Here is a 15,583-nt window from a genome sequence, read left to right on the forward strand (position 1 = left end):
TCTACATTTTTTGCTGCAGCACTTTTTTTCGAATTCCTCGTTGTTTTCGAGTTATTCGCGATTCAAAATATTTTTGAGTGTATAAACCCATTATAAGGTGAAAGTTTTGAGGTTAGGTACAAATACCTGGAATACTTTTTTGTACAATTATGTTCAATAGTTATAAAAAACACTAGGGGCATTATCATTTGCACTATACCTACAACTTATGAGTATAACTAATAATTGGTCACAATGAAAGAAACTGGTTTCAATGGCCTACCATCTAAGAATTACTATCTAAACCATCTAAAAAACTATTGTTGGTTATCTAACCATACTTGCCGGATACTTGAACAAACCACGCTATTATTTTGGCCATACTCGGCCCGAGGACGCAACAGCGTGAAAAATATCATAAATTTGAATATAATCTCAAAACATTAAAATTATTTTACCAGTTTTAAAAATTTAATAAGAAAGAGTATGCGGAATTGTATATAAAGGGCCCCAAAAACCTTATTTTTTTATATGTTCTATTTATAGGAATGCGTTTCTCCATGGATGTATCAAGGGATGAAGTTAAAGCTTTGGCGGCTTTGATGACGTTCAAATGCGCTTGTGTAGATGTTCCCTTTGGAGGTGGTAAAGCCGGCGTCAAAATCGATCCTAAAACGTATTCTGAACATGAATTGGAAAAGATCACAAGAAGATTTACTTTAGAACTAGTCAAAAAAGGTTTTATTGGTAAGTACGAAATGATATTAGAAAAATCTAAAGTAGCTAGTTGATTGTGTTATCAAAATTAGTTGTACCAACAACATTTTCCAAAAAGCTCTAATGCTTGTTTATTCATTCAGTAACTCTTTTTATAATGCAAGGAAGAAGTCTTTACCTCTTCAGAAGCTTTTACTTCTAATTTTTACTCTGGAGCTTAGCCAGCAATAATATTGGAACAAAAACGGATGCCAATGGGAGGCGTTCATCTAATTGGCGAGTAAAATCTGAAGAATCCTAAGAAGGTGACGAAAAACGAGGTTGGAAAGCTTCTGCAGAGGCGGTTAAAGCTGCTAGCACAAACTGGTTGAAATCGAAATAGCAAAAATAACTGTCCCCTATATTTGTGGCAAGTTTTTCTGCTGTTACTTTTACCCTTTAACTCGGCCTTTAGCTTTGCGAACAAAAAATAGTCGGACGGGGCCAGGTCAGGACTATTTTATGGGTGTTCAATATCTGTGAAGCCACATTCGTATACAATAGCCTTGGAAAGCGAAGCAGTGTACTCATATACTTACTTATTTGGGAACACATTTTCTTGCGTTATTTCTATTTGCCATGTTCTACACCATTCATAGATATCGTCTGCGTCTCCCTTATTATGATGTGTTACACTCTCAACCATCTCGTTACACTTGTTCTGTCTTCCGTGTAGATTTATAAACACTGTTTTTTATTCACTTACACGTACACTGCACTTAAATAACTTATACTAATTAATTTATCACTAACACTTGATTATTTTATATAATTAGTTCAAATTCACTGGTTGGTTTTCTATTTCGCTCCGTTCATTATAACTTGCAGTTATAAACTAACTAATTCCGCTAAACATGCTCGATTTTATGTCAGAAACGACATATCTAGAATTCTAGAAAGTAAAGAAACGAAAATAAATAAATTGAAAGTAATTTCTAGAAACTAGTTTAAAAAAAGAAACAATGTAAACAAATGTAAAACAAAACGTAAACGAATTCTGCTTTCGCTAAATTTTAGACTTTCATTATAACCAAACAGGACCGACTTCACGGCATAAGTCGTGGACTTGTTCGTAACAGTAAATCCGAGGCGATACGATGATTACCTTTTAAGTTTTCATAAAAAGTCAAATAAAAAGGGACAAGTCCGAAAAAAAGTGTTTTATTGCTTTTAGAAATATTCGCCCTTAAGTTCTATACATTTTTGCATATGCTCAAACCAATTCTGGAATTTGATATCGTAGAAATTAGAAAGTCATCAACAGTTTTTTGAGGTGATGGAAATCACAGTCCGCACATCTTTTGTTTTATAGTGGAAAATAAGAAAAAGTCATTAGGCGATAAATCGGGTGAATACGGATAATGTGACATTAATTTGATGTTTTTCTTATTCATATATTCAGTTGTTTGACCTGCCTGGCTGATTTTCTCGACATTCATCGCTGATGGACGTACGACCATGACGAAATTCTGCAAAATAATTGTAAACCGTCATTTCTGATGATGCTTCATTACCACAAGTACAAAAAATCATTCAACGCAATTCTTAACGAGTAATTTCCACTTTTGCACTTACTACTACCCTTTTAAGACTCAGAAAATCAAGGACTCGGGGTGAAAATTTTCCACAATATTTTCCGAGGTCCAGGAAGAGTTACATCCTAGAAGACGTCCTACCAACATTTTTTCCGATCGTTTTGAACCAAATTTGTTTGATTCGTTTAGTTGGCAAGCTGCTCTTGCATTTTCATATATATTAGCCCTTAGGACCTTTCACTCAAAAGAATTTTCTTAAAATCGATCATAAACTGTCATTCTTTAACCATAACAGGATTTCGACGTAAATAATTTAAAATCTTTGCCAAATATCGAGCTTTTAAGGCATTGTAATGATTTAGGTCTAGTAATTCAAAATGGAGAAACCAAAGACATAGAATCTTATGAGCTCCAGTGAGAACTACAACTTTTAGTACCTAATTTACCAAACTCCATTAAAGACGCCAGTCAGATGGTTCAATACATAATTAAAAATGAACTTGAAGATATCTATCCTAATGTTTACATTGCTATTAGAATTATGTTGACTTGCCTGTAAGTACAGCTTCCACAGAAAGAAGTTTTTCTAAATTAAAAGCTACTTAAGAAACAATATGAAACAGGATCGACTATCTGGTTCAATAATACTCTCAATCGAAGAAGATTTTGCGGCAAAAATTAATTCCAAACCCTTATTAGATGGCTTCAGTAAGTTAAAAGGGCTTTCATGAAGGTCAAAGCTCACGATTTACAAGACAATAATCCGTCCCGTAGTCACATACGGATGCGAGACTTGGGACTATGACGACGATCATAAACTATCATTCTATAAACATAACAGGATTCAGAAAATCGCGCCAGGCAGCCTTTTTATATTTTTGGGAAACTTTTTCTGTACGCTCAAAGGAAAAAATCAGAAAATCGCTGACAATCACTGGTCCAATCCCTCTCGGTCTATATTCTTCATCTTCATTTGAAATTTGTTTCCTTTGAGATAGCTGTTAAAGAGTTTCATGAGTGGGTTCGTATATGTTGACGCTCTCATCTTCGTAAAGAGCTCCAACCGCCGATTTGGAGTTATTTAAAGCTTTGAATTACTTACACTTATACAGAACGAATCGAAACGTTTATTTCTGTCGGTTTTTGTCGGTGATATTGCGATTATTGGAAATTCCATAAATTTTTAACGAATATTCGCTGTTTAAGTATTTTAAATGGAATCAACATTCAAGCTCATTACGAAATTAATATACGTTATCTAATCAACTGTAAAACGATCTTGCATACCATTAGGTACGTGAACCAATCAAAAGCGTCGCCTGTTGCCAACCAAAACCAGCGTTCGGTTGAGTAGGCTTGTCATTTTTTTCACAATTTATTTAAGAAAAAAAAGTTGTTGTGTAACTTTGCTATTATTATCGGATATACGTTATCCGAGATAATTTAAACAATTTATTGCCATGAGTAGATAATTTGTACACTCCTAACTAAAACTATCTTTTCTTTTAGTTTTATTCGTGATTAATTTCGCTATACAAAGTGATGTCAATATATTTCAATAATTAGAATTGTATTTAGCGAAAATAAAATTAAAAATCTGCAATAAATAAGATCACTTTAGTACCGAAAAAATGTAAATATGTACAAAGTTGGCAACAAGTAATTTCGCTTTTTACTGATAGAGAGCTAATAACTTAGTGTTAGTGCTGTACTTTGCCGTTTGTTACGTGATACTGGTCACATTGACGTAACTTTAAAAGAAAGTAGTGCGTGATTTTTATTGTGGGTTAGTTTTATATGGAGTGCAGAAACGAACATTTTCTGCATATTTCACTTTTTTATTTCCATAAAGGAAAGAAAGCTATTGCGGCCCACAAAGAAATATGTGAGGTTTATGTTGCTGATTGCTCAACAGAGCGCACGTGTCAGAATTGGTATAAAAATTCCGGTCTTGAGATTTTTCCCTTAAAGATGAATAAAGTTCTAGTCGACCTACTGAAGTTAATGATGACCAAATCATAGTCACAATTGAAGAGGATCGTCATATCATTTTTCGAGAGATTGCGAAGAGGTTATATCAACAATTGAAAAAAACACTTAAAATCTCTTGAGCTAGTTAAGAAGCTTGATATTTGGGTACCTTACGAATTCAAAGAAATTCATTTAACACAAAGAATCAAAATTTGCGGTATGTACCTTAAACGAAATGAAACTGACCCTTTTTTAAGGAATCATCATTAGTGATGAAAAATGGGTCCTGTACAGGAACACAGTTCGAAAACGATCATGGAGCAAACACGATGAACCAGCACAAACCACATCGAAAGCTGAAAAACAACAAATAACGCTCATGCTGTGAGTTTGGTGATGAATTCTGATGTTTACTATAAAAAATTAATAAACCGGATGAAGCAATCAAAGAGAAACGGCCAGAATTGTCATTTCAGAAAGGTTTGGTGTTCCACTATGATAATGCAAGGCCTCACACATATTTGCAAATTTGTGGGAAACTATTGGAGCTTGACTGGGAAGTAAAGCCACATCCTCCATATATCCCTGATCTCGCACCATTTGATTACTATTTATTTGCAGAATTCTTTGAATAGTTAGACTTTCACAAATGACGACATCTTCGATCGCACCTGGCTCAATTATATTTTATTTTTATATTTTATATTGTATTTTATACAAAACCGAAATTACTTTGTCGCCAACCCAACTGATGAATTTAAACCTTCCGTAGTGGAAATAAGATGGTTTCGAATTTCTAGGTTGCAAAGTATCACTTTTTAGGTTCATAATGTATATAACTCTTAGATTTTGGAGTAAGTCAATTTTGTTATCATATTTAATCATTCAGTTAAACTAGTGAGCGGGTAAGGACCGCTGCGCACATAGAACTTTTGATACCCCAGCCTTGTCCCAATTAAAACTACCAAAGAACGATTCCATCTTAAAATCTGTTCAGGCACATTGGCTTGAACCTTTTAACGTTACTAGGCAAATTTTAAGATTTGTTCATTGTCATTCTGGATCGTCCATGATGACTATAATATGCAGGTGACGTTTTATATGACCGTGTCAGATTAAAAGGCTAATCACCAATCGAATTACGCGCCTGTTTAAATGGAATAGTTGATTGGTAAAAAAGGCAGAAATGTGCCTTTGCCTATATCATGCCATGTGCATCCATCCATCTCTGCAGAGTTTGTCATGCGAACAGACTACTCAAAGAGATAACAGGGACACCAAGCATGGTTTCTGGGCCCATTCGTGGCGGATGGGCGAGCAAATCAACCTTGTCGTTGCCCAAACCCAAATGATTTGGAAGTTGCAGCCATCACTCACCAGTTCTTGTAAGACTTAGTTGTACTCCAGCACATACTAAGATCACATCGTCCTAGCCGCTACGGTTTTTTTGGCAGCTTTGCTGTCTGAGCTGATTTCGTCTTGGAAGAATGTTCCCCTAGAGAGAAAAATTCGCTTAATTTGGGGTGGCTGCATTATTTCCGATTACGGATCTCCACTGTTTAATGTGTCTACGTCCTTATTGTTAACGGTCGAAATGTTATTAGAAGTATTGGACTTACATACATGCCTCTGCAGTGCACATCAATATTTTCGCATGGCCAGTTACTCAACCATGCAATTCGTTCTGAATATTTAGCCTATATGCTGTCCTCATGGCTTCGAATTGTATCGTTAAATCAAGTAGGACTCTAAAGATCCTAAGTGGGGCCATACGCTTGCGAACCGCTGAACTCTGTCCAGTTACAGTCTAGTTTTTACTTTCTTCGTAAAGAACCACCACACGATGGCTCCAAAGTGTATATCCAATGAAGAATCTTCAGTGAAAGGCCCCTTGTTTAACAAAACCAAAAGATCTTCTACATGCCAGAGCATGCCTAACTTTACCTTGCTTTATTCTAATATTTCACCTTCTGGTCGAAAGAAGGAGCTCAGTTTTTTTGGTTGCTCTTTAGCCACTCGGTGTGACACCACAAGTCTTTTAATTCCTTGACTAGGTTGACATGTTACCTCGTAGGGCAGTAGTGTCCTCTTCCAGGCAAAGAATAACCAATTCGTGAGCATACAAGCCTGCCTTGTTTATGTCTACGATTGAGACATCAATGACCAGACCCCACATGATTATGATTGGAGACAAAACTCTGCCATTAGAACAGCCCCTGGCCGCCACCGACTCGACAACTTTGCTTTAATTCGACTGGTACTTGTCGCTGGAACAGCATTCTATCAGATGTATTTTGATGCCATATCCCTCGAATACTCGACAGAGTACTAAGGAAGGAGTATTGTCGAATGTTCCTTCAATATCAAGGAATGCTGTCAGACCCAGCTTTTCACTGCCCGTGGGTTAATGGTATATAATCTCTATAATTAAGAAAAACTAGATCAGTTTGAACGACGAATTTGTTAAAAATCTCTCGTGCAGATTTATTAATGTCAAAGCTAAAAGCTCAAAGTCGAAAAGTTATTAAAAATTTTAAACTATACTTTATAAAAATATGAAAACTGGTGCGATAAGAACTTACACATAGTAGACGCGTATAGGGAATCTCAAAATATGTAGTAACGCCCAAAATTTCGAAAAAAATTAATTCTCTTGGTACCCTGAATGAGAATTTTAAAGACATTAGTAATGGTAAGTAGAAGGTGGTCGAACTTTTATGAGGGGTTAATTAGGAGGGAGCTAACCTGAAAATTTCAGTTTTTGATCTGTCAGTTGATTTAAAAAATTTTATTTTTTAATCTTTCAATTTTTCATGAAACTATATCATTTTAGAAAAGTTGAATTACCAAAAACATGTTTCCAACATTGTTACTATAAAGTCAATAGTTGGCTATAAATTGTCAAATTTGATGTATATATTTTGGCTCCTGTTTGGAGGCCTCAGGGATGCAACTAGATAAAGAGATAAATTGACCCAAATCGTTATATTTTAGGCTCACCCATACGCCTTTGTTCAGTGTCGGTTTTTATGCTAAACACCCTGTATTATTAATCTATTGTCATCAATAGTTTAATATTTAACACTATTATTATGTCCTTCAACTATGTCATATTGATTATTGATCTGAATACCTAATACAATTGAAAGATAATGACGATTCTAGGCTATGAAAAAAATGTTTCTAATGTTAAGTTTCTTTCTTCACCAGAATCAATATTTTAGCTTTTAACTATTTCTAAAAAAGCATTGATAGAATCGTAACATATAATCTCAATTTTTACCTGTGGTTAGATAGCGGTTGCCTTTTCTTTCTTTGTTGTTATATTTTCTGTATCTACAATAGATCGGGCGCTGGATGGAGTTGAGTATGCAAAATGTGATGTTCGCATTCGTTATATGGTTTTGAATTTAGAAAAGCATGCAGATTATGATTCCGAATATCGTCAGTCAGTCGTATTGGTCCATTTTTGTTTTACACCTCTCCCCCTTAGACATCTAGTGAATGGACTGAAACATTAACGATTGATTTAATGAGAATATCCAATTGATTCTTTTGATTAAAGATAGTCCAATGCAATCGATATGTAATTTCTTACGAGAGCAAGCCATTGACTTACAATTGGCTGCACATTTACGCGGTTGAATTAACAATTCAGGCAGGGATTGCTTGGTTATCTGTCGTGGGTACAAATCACCATCCTTCCTGTCATAGCCTAAGAAGTTGTAATCAATAGGGTGTAGTTGAGTTTGGTCATCATTCACCTATACATATGTTTATAGATGTAAATGAAGAGCATCTGATGTGCAAATAACTTTTAATAAATTTGAGCCAAAATCGATATTTTGGAAAATTAACTTATACGGAGTTTTTTTTTTTTTGAAAAGAGATAAGTGCAAATGTTTTCTAATTCTTCTAGTTGTTCGATTGTTTGGATTTCCCAAATGCTTCAAGGATTTTCAAATGTCTCTATAAGAATGTCATGGGGTATTTTACTTGAAGGTTTGCCTGTTGGATTTTCAGAATTTCTTAGTTGTCGTAGATAATCCCGATAACTATGTTCATGATACCTCACTTCAATTGCAATTAAATCAGCTGGTTGTTCGCAAGTGCCAATTTTTGTGAAAACATCAACTTATTTTTTTCCGGCAGTATTTAAAATTGTTCCGCTGCTAAAATTTCAGAACATAAAAAAGAGTTTTGTTCTTATTTCTTGATTGTTTAGCACAAATTAAACATTTCTTATTTGTATCAAATTTTAATTCACTTGGTAATGAGGAAGAGATGGAAGTAGAGGCATTCTCTTGCTTTAGTAATGCTAATTCTTGACGCCTTAATTTATTTTCACTAATATGAGTTGCAATACAAGCTCGATACCAGGAACAATTGTGTTCAGTAAGTTAGTATCATTCTCTATTTTCTTACTAATATCATGTTTTCTGCGATCTGCTGCTTTTTGAATACTAATAAACGTTCTTGCTTTTGGATTTATCACTAAATCAATCGTTTTATCACAAAATCAACACGACAATCCGTTTAGTTTTCTCTCTTCCACATTTATCACTTGTAATGATATTGTGTGTGCTTTTATTTAGATAAAACATACTAATAAAACAATCAACAACAAAAAACTTAAATTGAACATTCAACCATCGTTGCCATCAACTCGTGAATCGGTTAATTTTTTTGGTAAAATAGTGTTTTTTTTTCGCTTTTACTTGATTTTTGCATTTAAACGATCCATTGGAGATAATACTAAAATACTGAAGCTATAACCTGCCTATCTGCCTTTGGACGCTTCGGACGTGGTTCACTGGTCGAAGTCCACTCAGATGATGATCGTTTTGATTCCGGAGTGAAGGATGGACCAATTGTGACAATTCGACGAAAAAAATCTGATTTATTACGTGTAAACCCGTCCAAACACTGTTCTGAATCATCAACACGTTGTTGTTTTTGATCGACTGTGAGTAAACGCCGCACCCACTTTGAAAAAAGCTTTCTCATGGTCAAATATTCATGCATAATTGCCTTCTAATATCTTTACGCCTTCAGATATCTCACACCATTTGAATTTTCGATTAGATATAACCAATTTGTGGACTTTTTTGATGTTTTCTGTATTAACCACCGCAATTGAACGTCAAGAATGTCCACCGTCATCATTGTCTATAGGACCAGCACAGCTTCCGGCAACATGTGATTTTCTATGATTTTGGGTCTCAGGTAGAAGAATATGAGAGCATAGTTGCCGATCCTCACATTTTACATACTTCACTCCATCCAGCGCCTGGACTAAAAGCGCAACAAATCATTAGAAATAATTTAAAAATTCCTTGTAGAAGTTCAAGACCAGAGACATGCAATTAAGACACAAAAGACAAAACCTTACTTCACCAAAGATTGCTGCTTAGTTCGGAATATTGGCGGTTTTGTTTGTCTGTAAAAAGTATTTGGAAATTAGGTCTACGAAATCTGTATATTGTATAACATTTTTATATTATACCGTATGTCCAAAAAGTATCGTAACTCAAAAATAATTTATTACCATATTTTAGGTCTTTTTTGTGTTTAAAATTTTCACCAACTTATAATAGATCTTGTTATAAGTAATCATTTTCAGAATATTCCTTAACGGAATATTTACACAGAAAACGAACAACACAGGGGAAAGAAGAATAAGCTAAACAACCAAACAACTCAACTAACCAAGTAACAGTATATTACGTCCCGGGGTAAAGTGTGATCTTATTCGAACACGCGTACAGTTGCGAGGGTGACATGAGCGCGTCAAACTTTCCTAGCGTCGTGCATATGCTATTTTTTATGAGATCGTAAATTACAATAAAAATATTACTTTCTTTTTTAATTATTTTTAATTACAATCTACAGCGTTTTTCCGAGCTTATTAAATAATTTCTTATTAAATAACAATTCTGAGATATTTCTGTCTCTGTTTCTGCTGATAAAGCATCACATAATCGACAATATTACGCCATGAATAACTCAACGTGGAGCGAGATGCGTCTTGGCGATGACCCAAGGACAGGTGCACGAAATGAGTAATTCAAACATATCAGTTATATACAGGATGTTTCTAAACTTACGCCTTCAAATTTTCGTTATTTATCAATAGAAAATAGACAAAGTTTCACATAAAATTGTATTGTCACGTAATTCAATATTAAATACTCCGTCATCTACTTCACCACGATTATTTTTGAAATATCCATTTATTTCTTTTCTTTTTTCTAGCCTTATTTTCCATTTTACTTTGTTCTCATATGCTGATATTTTTCTGTATCTATTTCAATGCTAAACCTCATATCGATCTTAATTCTTTCACTGTTTTTTCCGCTTTTCTATCTACCCTTGTATCCGTTTCACATGTTAGTTTTAAAGTTTAAAAAATATTTTTTGAGAAAGCTTATTTTATTCCAATACGATCAAGAGTTAAGGCCGATTGATAAACTTAACTTTCCGTTTGCCGTTGATGTTTAGTTGTAAGAAAGACTTCGAAGGAAAGTGCACGCGTTTTTCGTTAAAAAAGAATTTCCAAAAGTACTGAATACACTGTTTACACCAACACTCATAATTACACTGCCTGACGCGCGTTTCGTTAACCAATTTATCGTCTTCAGAGACTGAAGGTAAACTGTTGGTGTAGTCATGGTGTTAACAGTGTATTCAGTATGAATATCGCGATTCCAGAAATTCCAACTTAGTATATACAACAGTAACAAAATTTTTGCCATGTTTCGAGATGATAAGGATTACACAGTCGAAGCGCACTATGAAAACTTTTAACAGAAATAAGTTTTCGCTGGAAAAGTGTCCAGAAACTCTATTCTTCAGTTTCTCATTTATTTTATAGTTCCCAATTGTACAATATCTTTTCTAGATGGTAAAATATTTTATTTAAACGAAATATGGATAAAAGAGGGACATACACCAAATAATTTTTGGCAATATGAAACTGTTACAAGTCGAAGAGGGAGTTTTTTAAATAATTAATCTACTGCTTTAAATCCATTATCAGGAAAAGGGCGCAGACTGGTATAGTCTATTTCATAAAGGTATAGAGTAATAAAATGGGGAATTCCGTCCAGATCGGCTCAATTTCGGTGTCGGCAATAGGCGTAGGTCTTAAACATAGTATTGTTTCTAATATTAAAATTTCAAGTAATTGCGTAAGAAAATCAGGAAAAGTATGTTTTCTGGCTTGAAGTGTCAATATGAAAATATTGTGTAGGGATTACTTAGGTAATAGATTATACAGCTACGTTATACGTATCATACCGGTAAGCCTTTGGCACACTATTTTCAGTGTTTGTGAATAGATAACAATAGGCTAAACCCATTTATTGACCCCAACCCAGGTGGTACTACCTGCACTTGATAAAAAGAAAAAAAATTACAATGAAATCAATTCCAAACTATGAAAGTGGCTTAAATATTCGTTGGGTCACTTTGAAGTTCCTTTGCATACCTAATGAGATTTTATTACTCTATACTTTTCCGAAATAAACTATAATAGTACACATCGGCTGTTCAAACGGTTTCGTTAAGGCCGGGCGCAAGTTGAGACGCAGTCAACACGTACAGGGTAGCACAGTTTCTGTTGTCTAATGGAACCGCGCGAATTGAGACGTCACACTGCGTCACACCCGCTTAGTTGCCAACAGGTGTTTACCGAAAATGGAATCACGCGAAGAAAAATTGATTGAACCACTGCGAAACCACCGAGTATTATATAATAGAAGTGACCCGAACTATATGAAAATTAAATTGAAATCTTCGTTTTCTTCGAGATACCTTCCCTTGCGCTGTGCTGCCCTGCACGTGTGCACTGCGACTCAACTTGCGCCCGGCTTAAAGGTGGTTTATTGACTTTTGAATCCACTCGTTCCGGTGACTACCAAGAGTACATGAATGCTGATGTCAAAGAATGATTCTAACAAATTAGAGATTCTCCTATTTAGAACTGTATAATGGAGTTATCACTGAGGATTTTTAGAAAAATTGCTGTCCACAACCGAGTGGATAGAAAATATTTACAGAATTGGCTGAATTCAATGAAGGGATACGCCTATCGAATACGATTGCTTCATTATTATCATACTCTCTCATTTATAAAAATAGACTATAAAAGCGAATGGATTAACCCTTATTTTATTTTATCAGAAACACCTTTACCACACACCAAGGTTAACAATAACCTCAAAGCATCAAACACTAATTAAAATGTCAAAATCGGCTTCTTCGCAACGTCAAAAAGCTATCAAGATTTGTTTCACAAACTTTACGTTTATCGAATAGACCACTCAACTGAAGTTGTCTCTCACATCAATTTTGCTAATTACTAACCATTAACGAAAACTGATAATATATCTTCTTCTTAAAGTGCCATCTTCGGACGAAGTTTGGCGACCATCATGACTTTTTTTATTTCATTCACAGTTGCTCTAAACAATTGGTTTGATGTGCAGTTAAATTTTCCCATCTTTCCCTATATATACATTATAGTCCTCATCGGTTTTGTTTTATGTCGATTTTACATTTTAAGAAACCAAAAACATTATATTAAGAGTTAAATTTGAATTTGCTTTATAATAATTTCACCAATATCATGTTTTGAAGAGCTGGGCCGACTTCATTGAGACAGGGTTCGTATTTAATGTGATTGAAATTAAACAAAAGCAGTAAAAACAGGTGTTGCAACGTTCTAAAAATATATTAGTCGGTGGTATATTCCGTTTCTAATCGTGTTAAGTCAGTTTTACGAGTATGTGATAAAAATAACACATAGGTACCAGTCGAAAACATCCTTGATTGATAATTGCTTTGTCTAGTCTTACAATAAATTGTTTAGACTCAAATCAAATCGTATTACTAAGGCTCGAAATTTTTTTGACAAAATTTGCAATAAAATTTCGAAGTAAGCAACAATGTAAGTTAAATATGCAACGAAGGTGAAACCAACTAAATCAATAAGTGAAGTGTTTTATTCGCCTATTGTCTATTTTTGACTCTTCGAGTATTTTCGTAATATCGGGTGGATACTCATAAATAAAACTAATAATCTACTTATAACATCTAAACTGCTGAATGTGAAAAAATGGAATCTTGTCTAAAATGTTCTATTTTTTCACAAGGTATGTTAAGAACATTGTGTCATACTGTTTATACAGGGTGTTTCAAAAAAAGGTAAAGGTTAGATAGAAAACTGAAAAATAGTTGGGGTTTGCTCAGTAAAAAATTTTCGTAACGTCATCCGTATTCTAGATAAAGGGGGTTGAAAATAAATTATACACATTTTTTTACGATTTTGCAACTACTGGCAAAATTCTATTGAAATTTTTTACGAATATGTTTTTGAAGCTGATACATCCAATGAATTTGTTTTAATCGATGCGTAATATTCCATGCGTATCCCAAAATACTGAAACTATAACCTTCCCAGATGGCTTTTGTGCCTTTGGACGCTTCGGACGTGGTTCATGGTTGCAGTCCACTCAGATGATGTTATCACATGACGCAAAAAATCTTATTTATTACATGTAAACATGCCCAAAAACTGCTTTGATTCATTAAAACGTTGTTTTTGATCGACTGTGAATAAGTGCGGCAACCACTTTGAAAAAAGCTTTCTCATGGTCAAATGTTAATGCATGACCACGTTTAAATTCAGCAAATCAATAACAAATTGTTCTTTTCGATTGAGCAGTCCGGATAAACTACAAAAGTAGCTTCACTTAAATGGCTGTCACTTTTTTTTGACTAATCGAAATGTCATGAAATTTTATACATAGTCTTTTTACTATGTGATTTTCTATAACTTTGGTAGAAGAATTTGAGCATAGTTGCCGATCCTCAAATTTTGCATGTCCGAATAACACTTTTGAAGCCGTTGTGAGGCTTGTGAAGTATTTTCCTTCAACAAGAAGTAATGATAAATCAACGAACGAAATTGTTTTGAAAATAACAAAAGTAGCATCACTGCATTGGCTGTCAGTTTTTTCTAACACATAGTCTTTTGAAAATTGTGCTTCATAAACGTCATATGGATTAGACGATGGCAGTGCCATCTGTGTGTCAGTCACACGTCTTATTGAGTAATGTATTATCAATTAAAATAAGTTAAAATATGCGGGCTACAGATAAATATGGAAAAAAATCTAAAAATTATCAATATATGAAAAAATATGCATTTGGCTTGTAATTCGAACCTCCAACCACGAAATGGCAGCCATCATAGCCAATTTTAGTGTTCGATTAAATGAATGCCGCTGGCGCAACGGTTTACAAATGGGCGATGTTATTTATGAGAAATAAATTCCAAAGCAATTTATTTTAATACCTAACTTATTTTTCTTAATATTGTTTTTTTAATATAAACTTTCTTTTGTACAAGCTTATTCGAATGCGTGCATCGAGCGTACAGATTATATAGGAGGGTACATCGAGCACACATTTGCAGGTGTAAAGACGGTACCTTAAATCTCTGTATTTAGCTTGAAATGTTTATTACCGTAAATAAAATAAGAAAAATTATAAAAGTTAACAGCAGAGAAACAAATAGTTAATACTTTCTCATTAATGTGATTATAGTCATAGTCAAACAAATTATAAACGGGATTTTGTATTATACTCTTAACTAGGTAACCTAACCTAACCATTTTTTTGCCCTTTGAAGTGGGGAAGCTAATGCCTTCCTCACAGCGGGTTGTGCAATACTCTTCTAAAAAAATATCACCACGGGAGTGTGTACATCAGAAACTGCAATATTATCAGTGTACCTCCCAGATTAAACCAGATCTTAACCTGTCTTACCCGTTCTCCTGTCTGTCTTTTTCCTTTCTGTTCATCACTCTCGTCATATAGTCATCAATTCTCTTCCATTTCCTTTCACTCTCTATCACATATGGGACGATCTCGTTTATTGTCGGTTAGAACCTGCGTAACGAAATTTGTCCACTGCGCTTTAGTCTCCTGCCACTTCGCATTCGTTCTTTCCCTCGCCATCCTCCTGTTGCCGGTGAGAATACCCCCCATTTTATGTAGGAAGCATCTATCGGCAATCATCAGGTCGATTTGGGGAAATCCCGATATGACCTGTACCGCCTCTGCTGAGACAGTTCGATAAGCGGATGTGACTCTAAGAAGTCCGCATCTTTGGGCCAGTATTAGCTTAGTTCTATTCTTCTTGATTTTGGTTATATCTGTCCAGACTGGTGCCGCATATAGGAGGACACTGTGCATCTTCTGACACAGAACTCTGCGCTTTTTTATATTTGCTCGTTTTGGGAAATCTTAGAAGTTGCTGAGGGTTTTTCATTTTG

The 15,583-nt window shown here is 34.7% G+C and overlaps 1 protein-coding gene across 2 annotated transcripts in view; it reads left to right on the forward strand.

Annotated features, from left to right (window-relative positions):
* Positions 1-15,583, forward strand: part of LOC130894480 (glutamate dehydrogenase, mitochondrial) — a 38,071-nt gene that overhangs the window by 9,094 nt on the left and 13,394 nt on the right. For both annotated transcript variants that reach the window (XM_057801352.1, XM_057801351.1), the window contains exon 2: positions 526-726. In XM_057801352.1, the coding sequence (XP_057657335.1) occupies positions 526-726 (201 nt within the window). The remainder of the gene's footprint in view (positions 1-525; positions 727-15,583) is intronic.

Source organism: Diorhabda carinulata, chromosome 5 (assembly GCF_026250575.1).
Source record: "Diorhabda carinulata isolate Delta chromosome 5, icDioCari1.1, whole genome shotgun sequence".
NCBI lineage: Eukaryota > Metazoa > Arthropoda > Insecta > Coleoptera > Chrysomelidae > Diorhabda > Diorhabda carinulata.